The sequence below is a fragment of the Parasteatoda tepidariorum genome, chromosome 4 (genome assembly GCF_043381705.1).
Source record: "Parasteatoda tepidariorum isolate YZ-2023 chromosome 4, CAS_Ptep_4.0, whole genome shotgun sequence".
NCBI lineage: Eukaryota > Metazoa > Arthropoda > Arachnida > Araneae > Theridiidae > Parasteatoda > Parasteatoda tepidariorum.
In genome coordinates, this window is record NC_092207.1 from 18,652,451 (window position 1) to 18,669,138 (window position 16,688).

General features: G+C 29.5%; 1 protein-coding gene across 4 annotated transcripts in view; it reads left to right on the top strand.

Moving 5' to 3' along the window:
• Positions 1-16,688, top strand: part of LOC107444233 (cubilin) — a 43,655-nt gene that overhangs the window by 23,700 nt on the left and 3,267 nt on the right. For 2 of the 4 annotated variants that reach the window (XM_071179477.1, XM_043052838.2), the window contains exons 10-17: positions 979-1,278; positions 4,270-4,374; positions 5,342-5,566; positions 6,185-6,535; positions 8,756-8,930; positions 10,965-11,125; positions 14,030-14,173; positions 16,329-16,516. In XM_071179477.1, coding sequence (XP_071035578.1) covers positions 979-1,278; positions 4,270-4,374; positions 5,342-5,566; positions 6,185-6,535; positions 8,756-8,930; positions 10,965-11,125; positions 14,030-14,173; positions 16,329-16,468 — 1,601 coding nt within the window. In that variant the 3' untranslated portion in view covers positions 16,469-16,516. Of the gene's footprint in view, positions 1-978; positions 1,279-4,269; positions 4,375-5,341; positions 5,567-6,184; positions 6,536-8,755; positions 8,931-10,964; positions 11,126-14,029; positions 14,174-16,328; positions 16,517-16,688 lie in introns of those variants that run through there. The other 2 variants (XM_016058336.3, XM_016058329.3) reach the window with 1 other exon arrangement.

Here is a 16,688-nt window from a genome sequence, read left to right on the forward strand (position 1 = left end):
ATTTAAATTTGCGATCTGAAACTCGCGTCGTAATAAAAATTCGGGATTTTCGAAATCACGTAGAAAGGCGGAAATAACTGTTTAAAAAAAATCATTTATATTTACTCTAAAATCGGCTTAAAGAAAGCGCGTTAAAGGTACATTTACTAAAGAATCTGTTAAAATTGACTGTGTCAAAACGTGATGACTTAAAAGTGAGATTAAAAAATGCCATTTTTTAAAATTTTTTTATTGTGTTTGGAAGCTCTCGCGGGCCGTACTTCAGTAGTCGAAGGGCTGCATTTAGACCCGCGGGCCGCAGGTTGTGCACCCCTATCATAGAGAATAAAATGCGAAAACGACTGCAGCCCGTCTCCGCTTGCATTACCGTTCTCGGCATATTTGGCAAAAAGATGAATCGGCAGCAAAGCATTAGCAATTATTTTGGTATCAGAAACGATTCCAATAAAAAGGTTAAAACCATTACAGAAAAGAGTGGTGATAGAAAAAATGGTCTTTAACCGCAATTATGAACATCTACCTAAATGGAAAACCCCTTACGGATTTCTGTGCAGAAACCTCTGTAAATCATTGACTTGATAGGGGTACTGGCAAACGTCATATTTGATTCATTTACAAAACACAGTACCCTCAGATAAATTGACATTCCAGATAACTTTACCTTTGTCATTTAAATTATTTCATAAAAGAAATACTAGGTTACTATTAGTAACCTAGTATTTCTTTTATTACTGTATAATGTAATCCTAGTAACTACTAATTCATTGGGCAATTTATATAAATGTTTGTAATAAATAAGAGAAAATTATATTTTTATTTATTTAGAAGCTACGGGTTAGTTTCAAAGGAGGACGGGTACATAGTTGGACAAGCCGTCCTCGGGACGAGTAATATTTCTGAGTTTTTCTGAGTTCCATAATTCTAATTGAAGGTATAATTCTTCCATAATTTAACATAAATTTTTATTTAAAAATTTAGGGCAAGGTGGACATTATGTAGACAGTGGACACATAAGAATGCAAGAAACAGTTGGCAACGATACAATATTCATGCTGGATGTCAACGAAACGGAAGTTGTTTTGTTAAACTTCACTGTATCTGCGTTTAAATCACCTGCTACTTTGACTATCTATGATGGGTTTGATTTAAGCAATGTGATCACAACTCTTCATGGTGATGTGTGGTATCCCATCTTGTCACAAAGCTCCAAGATGATGATCATTGCTACTGGTTTCAGTGCAGGTTCTTTTGAGGCTGATTTTAAAGGAGTCTCACCTGGTGAGTGAAAGCTTTTCATTTTAACCTTATAAAACCTTTAACCTTATATGCAGGGTATCTGCGCACCTGGAAAGTCAGGAATTTTGGTATTGAACAAAATTTGTCATGAAATGTCATAATTTTAATTATTTTTTTAAAAAAATCATGGATTTAGGTCGCCGAAAAATTTTATTTTTAAAATGGAATAACCCCCTCCAATTTTTTGGTGTTCCGAATATCTCAATTTGTAACAAAATTCCCACTCACAGTCATATTTTATTACAATATAAAACATTTTTATCATGCTCTTTAAAAATTATGGTGTTCTTTCAAAAAATGAAAGAAAAACTTTTCTAGAGCAAATCATCTTTTAATCTTCTGGGATTTCAGAATTATTATAATTGTTTATTTATTTTTTATTTTATCTAATTAAAATTCTAGCTGAAGCAAGCCAGTCATTGGCGAATTTTTTTTAAATTCGGAAATGAGAACTGAAAAATCAGGAGTATTTCTTTTCTTTCGGGTGAACAAAAAAAGTATCTTCAGAATATAATTTTGCAGAAAAAAAAATATTTGGTTTTTTATTTTTTTCAGCTATTTTATTGCTTCAACTCTTACTTTACTCTATTTTTTAAATTTAAAATCTATAAACATGAAGATGCAGAGTGTAACAGTTTTGTTTATACCTGTCATTTAATTTAATGTCATTATAATGCTTTTTAAATTTATTGTTGTGTTTTTGTTGGAAAAATAGTAATTTCGTTTAGTCATGAAAAATTATTGGAATTAGTCATGAATTTGAAAATCTAAAATGTAGCAGTTACCCTGTATATATTAAACTTTTAACCTTATATATTTTCTTAATTCATAATTTTTTTTAAAATGCTTGATAAGTGTTCAGCTTATATTTAGTTTCATTTTTAAATGATTGTTAAATTCCTTTTTAAAGATAAGAATTTAGGTTTTTAGCATGTTCCATTCTTATGTCTCAGTTTTTTCATACACTTTCTTAGGTTCTGGAATCATTATTATCTTAAACATCCTGCACATTTTTTTCTGTAAGAATATTGATAATGTTTAAAGGTGTTTAATTGTTAATGCTGATAAGGTGTTGTTAATAGTGATAAATTTGATAATGTGTCTCTTTCATTTAAATACAAACTCTGTCATCATATATTCATTAACATCTCTGTCATTTTTAAAGTTACGATTTAATCGCCTAAAAAAATCTAGTTTAGTTTATTATACATTAACTAAAATTAGATTTTTTAAAATTAAAAGCTGATTTAAATTTAACATTGCTATACTCTGTTGCATATTAAGAAAAAGACCATTGTGGTATAGAATTTTAGTTATTACCTGCGACTGCATTTAGTATTGTTAGTTCTGTCAAATGATATAAATGTGCTTCATAAACAATATATAAGTTAAACTCTCTTGCCAGAAATTTAATTCGTGTTATCTTTTACAATAGTCATATAATAATTAAGAAGGGTTAAGTTTCGTAGTACTGGAATCCTGGACTTGGTGACATATTTCAATAAATAAGGAGAACATTCGCTCTTGATAAGGAAACAACTATACAACGTCACTAGAGCATTGGATTTGATTGGACCACTAAAAATGGTGCGTCTTATACTAACATCCTTTTAACAAATCAAATGAGAGATAAAATTTTTTTTACTTCGTTATGCTGTAGAAGAAAATTGTCTGCAAAAAAAACATATTTATTATTCTTTCAAAAGTTAAATATTAACAAACAATAAGTTTTATTTTCCTCACTTCACACGATTTAGGAAAACAAACAAAAGGAAGGCTGTGCAATGTTTTGTGAGTTGGCTATGTTGATATAAATTCACATTGAAAGCTTAGTATTCATTTGGCGTGCACTTAGATGCAAACAGGCATTCTTCATAAAGACTATAGTTTTTTCTTAACTAGCAACAGAGTATAGTGTCAAAACTTGTTTCAAACCTCCAAAATCTAGTATGAGAACTGAAAATGATGTAATTTCATGTTACAAATTAAATCTAACTTATAAATGCAACAATGAAATACCTGATGTGCATTTTAAACCGCATATTTATAGCGTATCATTTGATAAGTTTTTCAAGTTTAAATGCATGTAGAATTGGAATTTTTTTGTTCCCAAATTTTGTACTCAATCAATTCCCCATTTTGTACTCAATCAAAATATGAATAAATTAAATATGCACAATGAGGGTAATAAATAAATGTGACCTATTTCTCATTCCCTAGTTAATTACTGCCCTAACCAATTCAAAATGAAAAATTATTTTCAAATTCAAAGAGTAATATTTACGAAGAAGAAAAAAAAGTGTGAGCTCAAGTAGCAAGTGTTATGCTCCTATTCTTTTTAGACATGTGTAAACACAAACTATGAAGTAAGTGGTTAGAATATGCACAGTTTATACACCTTACTTAAAATCTATTCTATTACTTTAATCATAATTAATAAGTATGTATTAGCAGTTATATTTAATAGTATATATATTATTAATATAAAAGAAAATGTAAATAAATAGAAATTGTCCTTCGAACTTGATGGTATGAGAAATTATTTAATGTGATGAGATTGCTGTTCATTGCATAACTTCTCCCAATACTTGTGAAATAAAGCTACTCTAATTTCTTTCTGCAAGATTTATTCTAGAGCACTGACAATAATTGCTCCTTAAGAGGGGTTAGAAGCAACCGCTAAAAACAGAAAATTTTGCTTCACATCACTCATTTTTTACAGATTTTCCAATTATTAATATTTAATTAATCTTATATAGTGTATATTAAAAAAACTAGGACAAACTGAAATTGTCGATAGCTAAATTAGGAGTAAAAGCATCTTGATTAAGGACCACGAAACTTAATCCTTTAGAAATAAAAATAGAATGCTCATAAAAGAATAATGTTTGACTTGAAATTTCAGACTTGCATTTAAATAATTTTGTTGCACTGAAAATAACTGGGTTTTTTTATTTATTATTTTTTATATAGGTTGTATGCATATGAGTACACTTACCAATGAAAATTATGTGTTATCTGGGAACTGCAATAACACTTGCATGTGGATTATTCCTCCTCAAAACATTCCTGGCTCCAGTATGTAAACAATTAGTCCTATTTTATTTGCACTTGTCTTTTACTTTAGTTCAATATTTATTTTGCTCTATTTTTAGTTTTTGTTAAGTTTAAAAAATTTTCTGAAAAAATTTTGTCTACAAAGCTTAACTTCTTCACACTAATCTATTTCCATGTAAATAAATGGTGTCATCAATCATTATAATGATTCTGTTTTATACTACTATAATCATATATGAGAGTAAATCTGAGTAAAATAAAAAGTTGCTCTGTTTTTTTTTTTTTTTTTTTTTTTTTTTTTTTTTTTTTTTTTTTTTTTTTGTTTTGTTTTTTTTGTTTCTTTGTTTTTTTTAAATTTGATACAAAATTATGAAAGCAAGCATTATATATCACAAACTTTGTTTCTCTTGCTCATTTTTAATTGAAACTTTACAACAATAATTTAAAGTTTTTTTTTCAAGTGAATAAATGGAATTTTTGTGGGGCAGTAAACTTCAAGATGTATGGAAACAATTATCTTTGTTAAAATCATGAAAAATTATTTAAACCGTAAGGATGTAAATACATTTGCATGTGAAATAGTTCTAAATTTTTTGTCATGTGATCAAAATCAAAACAACTTAATTTTTATAAATAACAAATCAAACTTTTTTCAATTTCTTAGTAGTGCGTTTTGCACTACTATACCTAAACGGGAGCACTTATAGGTAGTAATATATAAATTTATATATCAGCATTAAATATATAAATTCCCATATAAATTTGTAGTGATTTCCTTACAAATACTTGTTTGGTTTAAAGTGTAAACAATGACTTTTTTTAAAAATTCTAATTAAAGTTAAACTTTTCATGTGAATGACGCTTGAAATTTTCCCCGCACTATTTGACTTGCAATATTCTGTGAACTAAAACAAAATCAGTTTATTTTCATTTTTGCTTTTGCACATTAATCATTACAATCCTTAATCTTGTTTGCGATTTATTGCAGCTCTTTTGTTACACCTCCAGTATATATCTTTGTCTAAAGATGATTCTGTTGTGATATACAAGTTAGATGCTGATAGAACACAAATAGGTAACTTTGATGTCTCCCAAAATAATGTACCCAAATTGAGTATCCCAGCCTCGACTGGTGCAATGGTCCGGATTACTCGTAAAGCTTGCGTTAAACCTGACAATGTTGTTTTGGTTGGACACTCTAGCTTCATCCCAGGTAATTATTATTGTATTCCTAATTAGTTTCACTTACATTTTAAACTTAATAGTGATTTCCATGTGCAGCTAATATATTCCAATACAGCTGGAATGAATTTCTGTAATTGTTACAGATTTCAGTTTTGTTTACTGAAATTAAGAAAACTTAAGAACTTTTTGAAATTTATATAAATTTGTACTTAACTAGTATTTGAATAACTTTTTATTTTCTGGTCTATTTTTTATCATTTCCTGTTCCAAATTAATTTGTTGTTCATTTTTTTTCTGAAAACTTTTTGATATAAAACAGCTGAATAATTTATTAGAATTTTGAGACCAAAACTATGATTATTAGGATGCCATTTATTAATTTGACTCATTTTAAGAAAATGGTGTAACTACAAATGCCTTATCTTATTTATTTATGAGCCAGTTTAACGGTAGAGTAATAAAAGACATTTTTCTTATCAAGATATTTGCATGTATAATTTTTATTCCTTATGAAATGAGTAAATAAAAAATTTAATTATGACATAGGTGACTACTAGCAAATAACAACCAATTGTGTATTGCGCCCTTAGGTACTGTTTACTAAATATCTAATATTTGTTTTTTTTTATCTAAATTTCATTTCCAGTTTGTGGTGGTATATTGAACTTGAAAGCATTGGAAACCTTTCACATTACATCACCTCTCTTCCCTGACACTTATCCCCTGTTCTCTAACTGTAACTGGACTATTGTTGCACCAAAGGATAGTTTGATTCACCTAACATTCAATAAGATGTCATTGGTACCAGAACATTGCATCAGAATTTTCAACACCAAGAAAAATACTACCTTAGAGTACAGTGGCTCTAATTTACCGGATGATCTTTTTGTTTCTAATGGTTCATTCGTGGAGTTCATATCTGATAAGTGCAAAACTTCAAAATCCCCTCCATCACTCACTTCTTCTGAAGGTTTCACACTCAATGGAACCGTTGCTGGTGAGATATTTATTTTTAAATCTTATTTACTTTAATATCACTGTTCACACAAAAGGTTTGAGTGTCTTAAACTCAAAGTAAAACTTTTAACTTTTACTGTCTTGCGTAAAAAAAATAATTTGGATTTAAAAATAAAATGAAAATTTATGAAATATTATCTAAATTATTTAACGTTTTTTTTTTAAAAAAAAAAATAATCTCCTATTTAGCAAAAATTGTACTTAGATAAAAATTATTTAAATCGCAGCTTAATTCTCAATTTTTGCATGTTTTCATATGCCCAAACAATGCAGTGGCGAAATAACATTTCAAGTATCTAAAAATTAGATTGCAAATTTAGATTTTGTTTCAGATTTTGAAATTTTTTTAACTCAAAAATACTGGTTTGAAATGAACTAAACCTTATAGATAAGAATGATTGTTAAAATTCTTAACTTAAAAAAAATAACATGCTGTTTGTGTTATTTCATATGGGAAAAGTGCCTTCAATACTATAGCAATTTTCTTCCCTGCTTAAATTTCAAACTTTCGTTTAAAAATTATGTAAAAATGGAGCGAAGGAAGTAAAGTGTAAGAAAAATCGGTCTTGTGGGAGAAAAGAAATTCATATATTGTTTAGACATTTAGAAGCAGCAGATCTGGAAATTTTGCTTATAAGGACTAAGCTCTATTAAAAGTCCTTACTTTTTTTTTCAAAAGAAAAAGAGTAAATAAAATTTTTACTTCAATATTTTATTATTATTTTTTCTTCAAAAATTGCAATTTTTTTCTTTCTGTAATCAGATTTTTAAAAAAAAGAAGCAAAATGTTATTACATCATGCCAAATTGAGTGATCTCTTTTTGGCACTCATAATTTCACGTTATTTAGATGTTTTTTATTACTTTTGATATCCGTAGTGATTTCGAATTTTTTCAGCCCATACTCTGTGGTTTTTTAAATTATGATGTTATTTATACGATGCAACAACATGGAAATTTTAAGTTTCAGTTGTTATTTATGACTTATTTGATTTCATAATAAATCTACTTCGCTTTATAAACGCTTTCCCATTCATTATTGCGTTTTTAAATTTTGATATTTTTTAATTGATATATGTCACACGGATTTCAAATTTTAGTAGTCATTGTTTGTTGAGATTTACCATTATTTGTTGGATAAGAGTTAGTGGTTTGCTCCTAATTATACAGTTTATACATTTGATGTGAATAATTTCAGCTTTTGAGAAACACAGTGCTTAAAAGTCCTTAAAAACTGCTTAATTTTTATTTTGGAATATAAAGGTCCTTAAAAGTACATAATTTAGGCTCAAGATCTTTAAAAGTCCTTAATTTCCAGTATCACTACTTAATTTTAACCATTTTTTAGTCTTACAAAAATATTAAAGACCAATATTGAGATGGGACCTTGGATAGAGGCAGAGATACCAACTGCTCCGGACATGCCAAAATAATTAACAAAGCTGTAATTAACTACAGAGTAAATTTTGCAAATATTTGACCATTTTTGCTTGCTTTTTAAAAGGTGTAGCATAACATAAGAACTATAAAGTGTTTAATTATATAAGCCCGCGAATTATTTAGAGATAGTGGTGGATAAAAATCTACTAAATTGAATTTATTAAACCAGGAATCACAATTGATAAACTACCACTTTAAAATACATATTTGCTGTCCGGAGCAAGTTGGCATCTCTGTAGAGGGTGCAACTTTTTGAGAGTTAAAAAAAGGATGCGTGCGAGGGGGACTACATACAAGGAGAAGAGCCCTTGCTGTTTAATTAAAACATTCTTCCTTTCTTCTGGAATGAGACCCTATTTGGAAAATAGAGCATTTTGAAAGAAATAATAGGGTATGAAAGAGATCATATAATTATATCAGTAAATGTAATTTAATAATTTTTTTTTAGAAAAGTAAATGATTGATGCTGTCACTTGAGGTTACTAGTTGTATGCATTACAATAAGCGATAAGTTTTTTTTTTTAAATTAAGGACTTAAAAAATAAAGTCCTTAATTTTTGCTCTGATAATAAGTGTGGGAACCCTGAAAGATGATTAATACGATCATTAATCATGGGGGTTGGTAAATAGAATGTGTTATATTAAGAATAAAAGCTCTAAAGTGGAATTTTTGTTTTATGACTATTCTTCCCTATGTCTGGTACATAATTTGAAGAGCTAAATAAATATTTCTTGTTGATTCATCTAAAATTCTATTGTAGAATGTGGAGATGTCTTGGATAAAGATCTTTCTGGTCAATTTATGGTAAATGTATCAGTTCCGACTCAGACTTTGTGCATGTGGAAAATATCAGTTCCTGCTAGCAACAATGCTATGGAGGGTTCCGTGAATATCATAGCCTATAACATATCTACAAAAGCAGAGAAAGATAATTAGTAAGTTTTTTTTCTTTTCAATATAAATTTTTATCCTATATAAGTAATTTGAATATAAACCCTTAAATATGTCATTTTTATAAAATGAACTCTTGTGTAGAGGATTTAAGCAAAAATATTTATGAAGGCCTAACACTTTTATAATTTATTTTCTGCCAGGTTTTTGATTCCTTGTGATTAAAGTTTGTGGTTTACAAATCTTATTCTGCCAAATTTCATAAATTTTTCACTGACCTTTAAAAAAAAGGATAATTTAACTTTGCAATATATTGAAATAATTTAATTACTAGCAGAAAATCGACTGTACTCACTTAACCTAATACTCCCTGGCCAAATTATTAGACGCACTATAAGATTCTATGTGAAATCTTAATTACAGCTTTATTGTTTTTACGCGACTGAAACCGGCTTGCATTTGTTTACATTCATGCATCGATTGGATTAAGCTATATATAATATAAATTCGACATTTGGATAAATTACACGATATGTGATATAAATATACAATATTTATTATATCAGGTATTGCATTCGTATATAATAATAATTAGACCAAATTATTAGATGCACTGTAGTGTTTTATAATTGTATGTTTTGCACAAGTTTATATGCAATACTTTTATATTTGAACATACATGTAATGGGCTTTTATTGCATTACAAATATTAACCAATTGATACACAAACCTAAACAAGTGCTAAATGATTTCAGCTGCGTTAAAACAATAAAGCTGTAAAGTATCACTAGATAATTAAGATTTTACATAGAATCTTATAGTGTGTCTTAATACATGGTGCGTAGCGTTTTTAGAAAGTGCTTAAAAGGGCTTATTTTAAATTTTTCGTTTTTTAAAAGTGCTTAATTTTCTCTTTTCAAAAATGAGATTTTTTTTTCTTTACCATGTCTATTTTCGCTACGGATTATTAAAAACCGTGCTTTTCACATTGTTCTATTCAATGTTCATTCAACTGCAATCTACCTCGGCGTACTGTTGGTCTATAACGTATGAAAGCGCTAATCATTTTGATGTTTGATAAAATTCTGGCCAGTTCGCATGCGCGTCTACTGAGCAGGTTTCGGTGAGATTATTGCACTCTAATGCTCAACTTTGCTGCATTTTGCAAGATATTCTCAATTTCTGTCTTCACTTTCCTCCCCCGAACAGAAAAATCTCCCGATCATTTTATAATGGCTAATATAATCAAGAAAAGAGTTCTTTAACAGAAACCAGTTATTTTATCATGATCATGTAAAGTCTTTTAAAATTCTTTTGCATTTTGTCAATGTATATAGAGCTTAAAAATATTTTTTGAGTGCTTAAAAAGTACTTAAAAGGTGCTTATTTTTTGTTAAGAGATTTGGCTATGCACCCTGTGATAATTTAACCAGGGACTGCATGTTAAAATAACCAATATAAAGGCTGTTTGAACTCATTAAATATAAAAGTATAATATACTTACTTGCAGTATTGTGGAGATGTAAGCTCCATAGTTTCCTGGGTTCGAATCCCAGCGATGGCTGATCGATACAAATTCTGCACCTGGTTTGGATAGACCTCCCTGCTGACGTTAAATATCATCAGTGGTAGACATGGGTTAGAAACCCCTTGCTGTCAGGCTAACTGGTTTTCCTCACCATGTAACGTAAATGTGGGTTTGTTCCATTGTCCTACACAAACGCAAATTTCTCCCAATACTTGGTCCAGGAGTTCCCTTGTCTTCTAGATTGGGTTCAAAATTACAAGGCTACGGAGTAGAACATTAGTAGTCGTAAAAACCAAAATTCTGTCTGCTGTTCAACAACAGTTATAAAATAAAATGAAACCTCAGTGCTTTAACTTCTGAAGTATCATGGATATTGTATATAATTTTGTGATTGTATATAGTATTTTTTTTTAATTTGAATTTTCTTCTTTTCAAGTTGTGACATTTGAATTAGTAATTTGGAATATTTTTCTTAATCTATAAATATGTTAACTAACATGTTTTCAAATACCAGGAATTATTAATTTAATTATATTTTTTATTTTCCTAGTGAGATGAAAGTGTTTGATGGTGCGTCCATTCGAGAACCCCAAATTGTAAACATGAGTTCTTCTGAAGTGTGGAGTCGAAAGAACAGCATCATTATTATCTACAAGCGTTTGAATGTATCATTGCCCTCAACGATTTTCCACATTGATTACAAAACTATAAGTAAGTGGCATGGTTTTTAACAATGATCAACTGCCTGGTAGTTGAAACTCTCTTATGTGTGCAACAAACGTTACATATGATTGCAGCATTTTCAGATGAATTTTGTCCTTAAAATACAAAGTTAACGATTCAATGCAATCATTAAATTCATACATTAAAAAAAAAGCATTACTTGAATACAGACTGTTATTATTGATAGTGAGTTATAACATTCTTTAAGCATCATTTTAAAAAAAAATAAAATTGAATCCAAGCAAAGTTTTTTTCACAAATTTTAAATACCTTATTTTTATAAATTTTGCTATAGATGTGGATATTAAATTAAGGTGATTTTTTTTTAAATAATCTTTTTATGATTGCCTTGGTATCACAAACTAATTTGGGTTAATGAAGATAGTCCCGCAGATAAATGCCATGAATTCTGCTGCCATGGTTAACTATTGATTCCTGTAAGTTTGTTGACAAGTTTTTAAAAAGAAAAATCTTAAATCTTGCAAGTTTTTAACTATAACCTAATTAGGTGTTTTTTTTTAAAAAAAATGGGTTAGGCTATTTTTTCTTAAAGATTTTTATTAAAAAAAATATATTTCAGTGAATTTCAAATGCTCGTGGCAAAACTAACATTTAAGAATTACCTAGATAAAAGTGCTCTTTGTTTAATTTTCTAATGGTTTTGCTAAACGGCAACTAACTTTTTCACTAAGTTATTGCAAACTGGCAAGTCATTATTCAATATGTACATTTTTTCTGGTTAATTTCTATTCTCTCTAAAGTTTCTTCCATAGTAACATCTAATTCACATTTTCTTCTTTGATTGATTTCTTCCAGTTTTCAACCTTTATGTAATTAATGGCTTCTGTCATTAAGCTTTTGACTTTACTTTATTTAATATGAAGGCAAAAAATAAAGTTATTAATAAACTCCAATTATGAAAAGTGTCATTCATGAATGGTTCTTTTCATGAACAGTTCATTAAATGAATCACTTATCTAAAATGCGTAAAGAAATAATTATTTTTAAAAAATCAATACCTTTTTCTTCATCTGTTATAAGACTTTTATTGAGAAAAAAAAAGTTGTATTATTTTAATGAAGTATCAAGCCAAATTAAAATTTTCCATAGTTTCTGAATATTCATATATATATTTTCACTAATCTTCAATGAATGTAAAACAGAAATGTGGATTAAGCTAATGATAAGGACAAATAGTTTGAAGGATTAAGCAAGCAATATCCAGAAAATATCACTTAATGCGCCAATTTTTTTTTTTTTCATACTGAAAACGTGTGTAGCGTTTTTAAAAGGTTCTTATTTTTGTTTTTTAAAAGCCCTAAGGTGCATTTTTCATTGTGTGTTTTTAAAAAGTGCTTAATTTTCCATTTTCGAAAAGAGATTTTATCTTTACATATCTATTTTCGCTACAGATTATGCAAAAGCGTGGTTTTCACATTGTTCTATTCAATGCTTTCACAATTCATTCAATCACAATCCATTTCAGGGTACTGTCATTCCTTAGCATATGAAAGTGCCAATCATTTTACATGTTTGCTGAAATACTTGCGTGTCCTCATGTGCGTCTACTATGCTGGGTGAAATTCTTGCACTCTCATGTGCAACTCTGCTGCATTAGCAAGATATTCTCAATTTCATACTTTTAATTTCCACCCTCTGGAATCGATCCGAAAAATCTCTCAATCTTTTTATAATGGCTAATATGATCAAGAAAAGAGTTCTTTCTCAGACAGTTATTTCATCATGGTCATGTAAAGTCTTTGAAAATTATTTTGTATTTTGTTAATGTATATAGTGCTTAAAAATACTTTTTGAGTGCTTAAAAAGTACTCATTCTTTCCTTCATTACTACCACTATTCTTATCAATATAATCTGTATTTGTTTGATGCCTTATCTTTTGCTAAGATTATAAACAATATTAGCAAACTATTTTACAGTGGAGGAACATTATATATTTCTCAATGAACAATGCTAATTATCATGGAAATAATACTGCCTCCTTTCTTTAGAATGATTGTATCTTAAAGAAAGAAGGCAGTAATACGGTGAAACCTCCAAGAAAAACCACCTCAACTTACAATCACTTTTGAGAGAGACACAGAATTTTTTCCATAGACTTTGTTTTAAGAAAACCTTTAGGAGAGACCATTAAAACCTCTTCCTGAGATTGGGCAAACATGTGCTCCAAATGCTAAAAAGGTCAAATAAGGAAACACAAAAAAATATCAAAATAAAAACAAACAAGGTTCAAAATATTTGTGAGGTTCTTATATAGAGAGCTCTTTTTGATGACACAACCTCTTGTTGCAGGCAGAGTGCACTGAAGACAGTGATTTACTTTTTGAGTTGAAAATTAAATTAGTAAAAAAAATTTATTTTGGAAAAAACAAGCATCTCAAACAAACAAAACCTCTTCTCATCTTTTAAAACTAATTTTTATGATATACAATTAAATTCAACTTTAAACAACAACAAAAAAAATCGTTTGTTTATTTGTAATTGCTTTATCATTCATAATTGGTAAAATTGTTTTTGCACATAATTATATCAGTTGGAATCATTTTTATAGACTCTAAATTTCATTCATAGATCAATCTTTTCATTACGCCAACAGAAGTGACATTTCCGCACCCAAAAAAGGACAGTAACTAAAATTAAAATTGTTTACAAAAATCATGTACCTACAGTAACAATATAGCAGTCAACGTATGTAATCTCTAAGAATGACCAACCTCCATTAACGACCATTTTTACTGTCGAACAGAGAGTGGTCGCTCCTGAGAGGTTTTACTGTATTTCCATTGCATTACTGTCTTCCTTCCTTTTGGCGGGTAAAATATTAAAAACTGTTTTTTTTTTCCACATATATTATAATAGTACAATTTTTATAGCATGCAACTCATCCATGCTGTGCGAAAACAAAATCTGCATGCATCCTGACTGGGTATGTAATGGTCGCAACGATTGTGGAGATTATTCTGATGAAAAGAACTGTGATACTTCACCCCCACCTCCCGTCATACAGCAATTTGGATGTAAGTCTTTAAAAAAAATTTTTTTTTTCTTCACGTAACTAAATTTCTTTAGATATGCCAGCTTTGTTGCTTACTTTGTTATCATTTGTATTTAAAAGTGTTTGATTTACAAGGTATGGAAATGGCCAAATATCTTAAATAAGGGGCCGAGACAGCCTGGTTGGTGGGCACTGGGCCCATGTCCAAGAGTTTGTGGGTTTGATCCCCTCGCGGAAGACAAGTAAATGGTGACTTTGTAGTAAATGGTGACTGATGCACGTTAAATCTGTCAATTCACAAAGTCCTCCATGTTCCCATAATAAATCATACCTCTAGGGCTGTGTTTCCCAAACTTGTGACTTTTGTGTACCCTTTCTAAATTTTTCGTAACGCTGTGTACCACTAATGAAAATACGAATGTATTTTTTTTAATAATATGTTTACTTTTCTTTTTTGGTACAAAGTTTTCTGTAAAAAAATCTTAAATTTTGGTAAAATAATCTATGTTAAGGATAAAAATTATATTTTATTAAAATAATCAAAATAAGTATAATTTATTACAAACCTTAGCTATAAAAAAAATTGCACAAGAGTTAAAAATCACAACTGATTGTTGACACCAGTAATTATTAACTGTTAACTCTGCAAAAAATAGTAAAAGAAAAATACTTAATCGTAAATTTCCATGGCTGGCTTTGTTTTTTTAAATAAAATGTTTTGAAATTTTCGTTTGTTGCAAGATATTTCGCATAAGAACGCGTACCCCCGCTAAACTGTTCCTGTACCCCTGGGGGTACGCGTACCGCACTTTGGGAAACACTGCTCTAGGGGTACTGATCCAGCAGTTTCCTTGTCTTCCTGATTGGTTCAAAATTACAAGGATAAGGTGTTGAACATTAGTAGTCGTAAACCCAAAATTGGGTCAGCTGTTCAGTGCCGGTTTTAAAAGTATTAATAAAACAAAAATTCTCATATAAAGCCGCAATGGCTCTGGGGATAGAGCGTTCGCCTTCCAGTGATGTGAACCAGGTTCGAATCCCGACTTGCACTGACTGACCATAGTGCTCGCATGAAATATCCTCAGTGGTAGACGGATGGTGGGTTAGAGTCCCTATGCTGATAGGCTAACTGTGAGAGGTTCTTGTGGTCTTCCTCCCCATGTTCCATCAAAAAGTCTGCCACAAAGACAAAATTTCTTTAAAATACTTAATTCAGGAGTTCCCTTGTCTTCTAGATTGGGTTCAAAATTATGAGGCTGCAGAGTTGAACATTAATAGTTGTTAACTCAAAAATTGGGTCTGCTGTTCAACGAACGAATATAAAATACCTCAAATACACATTGGATCTAAAGTAAAGGGGGGGGGAAATGCATGAAAAATAAATTTGTACAGATGTTTTCAAGGATACCATACTCAACCCCTACCACCCATGGCAGTACAAGGCAACCACAAAATCTAAAAATATGAACCCAATTATTTTTATTACTTATCTATTGACACCAAACTCAACCTCCTGCTCCGTCCACTGATACTGGGATTATACCCAGTCTTTGGTATCGAGTTTGGGGTATGGGGCAATCATTGAATGCTTTTAAAGCTTCATCACTCATTGAATGCTTTTAAAGATATTTGATACGGCACCTATTTGATCATTTCCATATTTTTTGAACTCTTAGTATATTCTTGCTGAAAATTGTTTTTTAATTTTATGTTTTGCCATTAGATATCGAAAACATAATTTTTAACCGTTAAATCTATTATTTTTGGCACATTTTCTATTATATATCTATTTTATTTGCACTTTGTGATTTAATTTTGATGAATCTTAAAAAACATAATATTACATGCATAAATCAGTATAACTAGTCGAACCTTCAATTAACCAAGAAAGTGGTTTTGAGATTTTTGGGACTTTTTTAGAGAAAAATAGGATAATTTGAAATAGAACATACACACACAACATATATATGATAGGTTTTTTGATCCTTTGTGCTAACATACACACACAACATATATATGTACGGTTTTTTGATCCTTTGTGCTAATTCCTGGGTCAACCAAAAAGTTTATTTAGTAGCAAAATTTTTATTTGTTATGCTATCACAAGTCATGCATATGAACTGTTGTCATTCCAATTGATTGTATGAATTTATGGTGGATAATTTTTTTTATTTCAGATTCTGAAACTACATTTTGGGTAACTCTCTTCTGTATGTTAGGTACAGGTATAGTTTTTGGTATTGTTGGTAAAGTTTTCTACGAGAAATACAAGAATGGACAATACCATCGTTTTAGTGACATTTCTGTTATTGAGTAATATCTGGATTGTTATATCAATTGAAAGCATTTTTTTTTTGTTTNAAAGAAAAAATACTACCCTATTAAATTATGTGTGTATCAAAACAAACTAAAAGAATAATTATAGAAAAACGATACTTTTATTAATTTTATGCCAGTGAGAACCAAAACAATATGGAAATGAATGAGGGAAAACTGGATCTTACCACGTGATTTTCCGGCCAATAAAAATTTAGCAT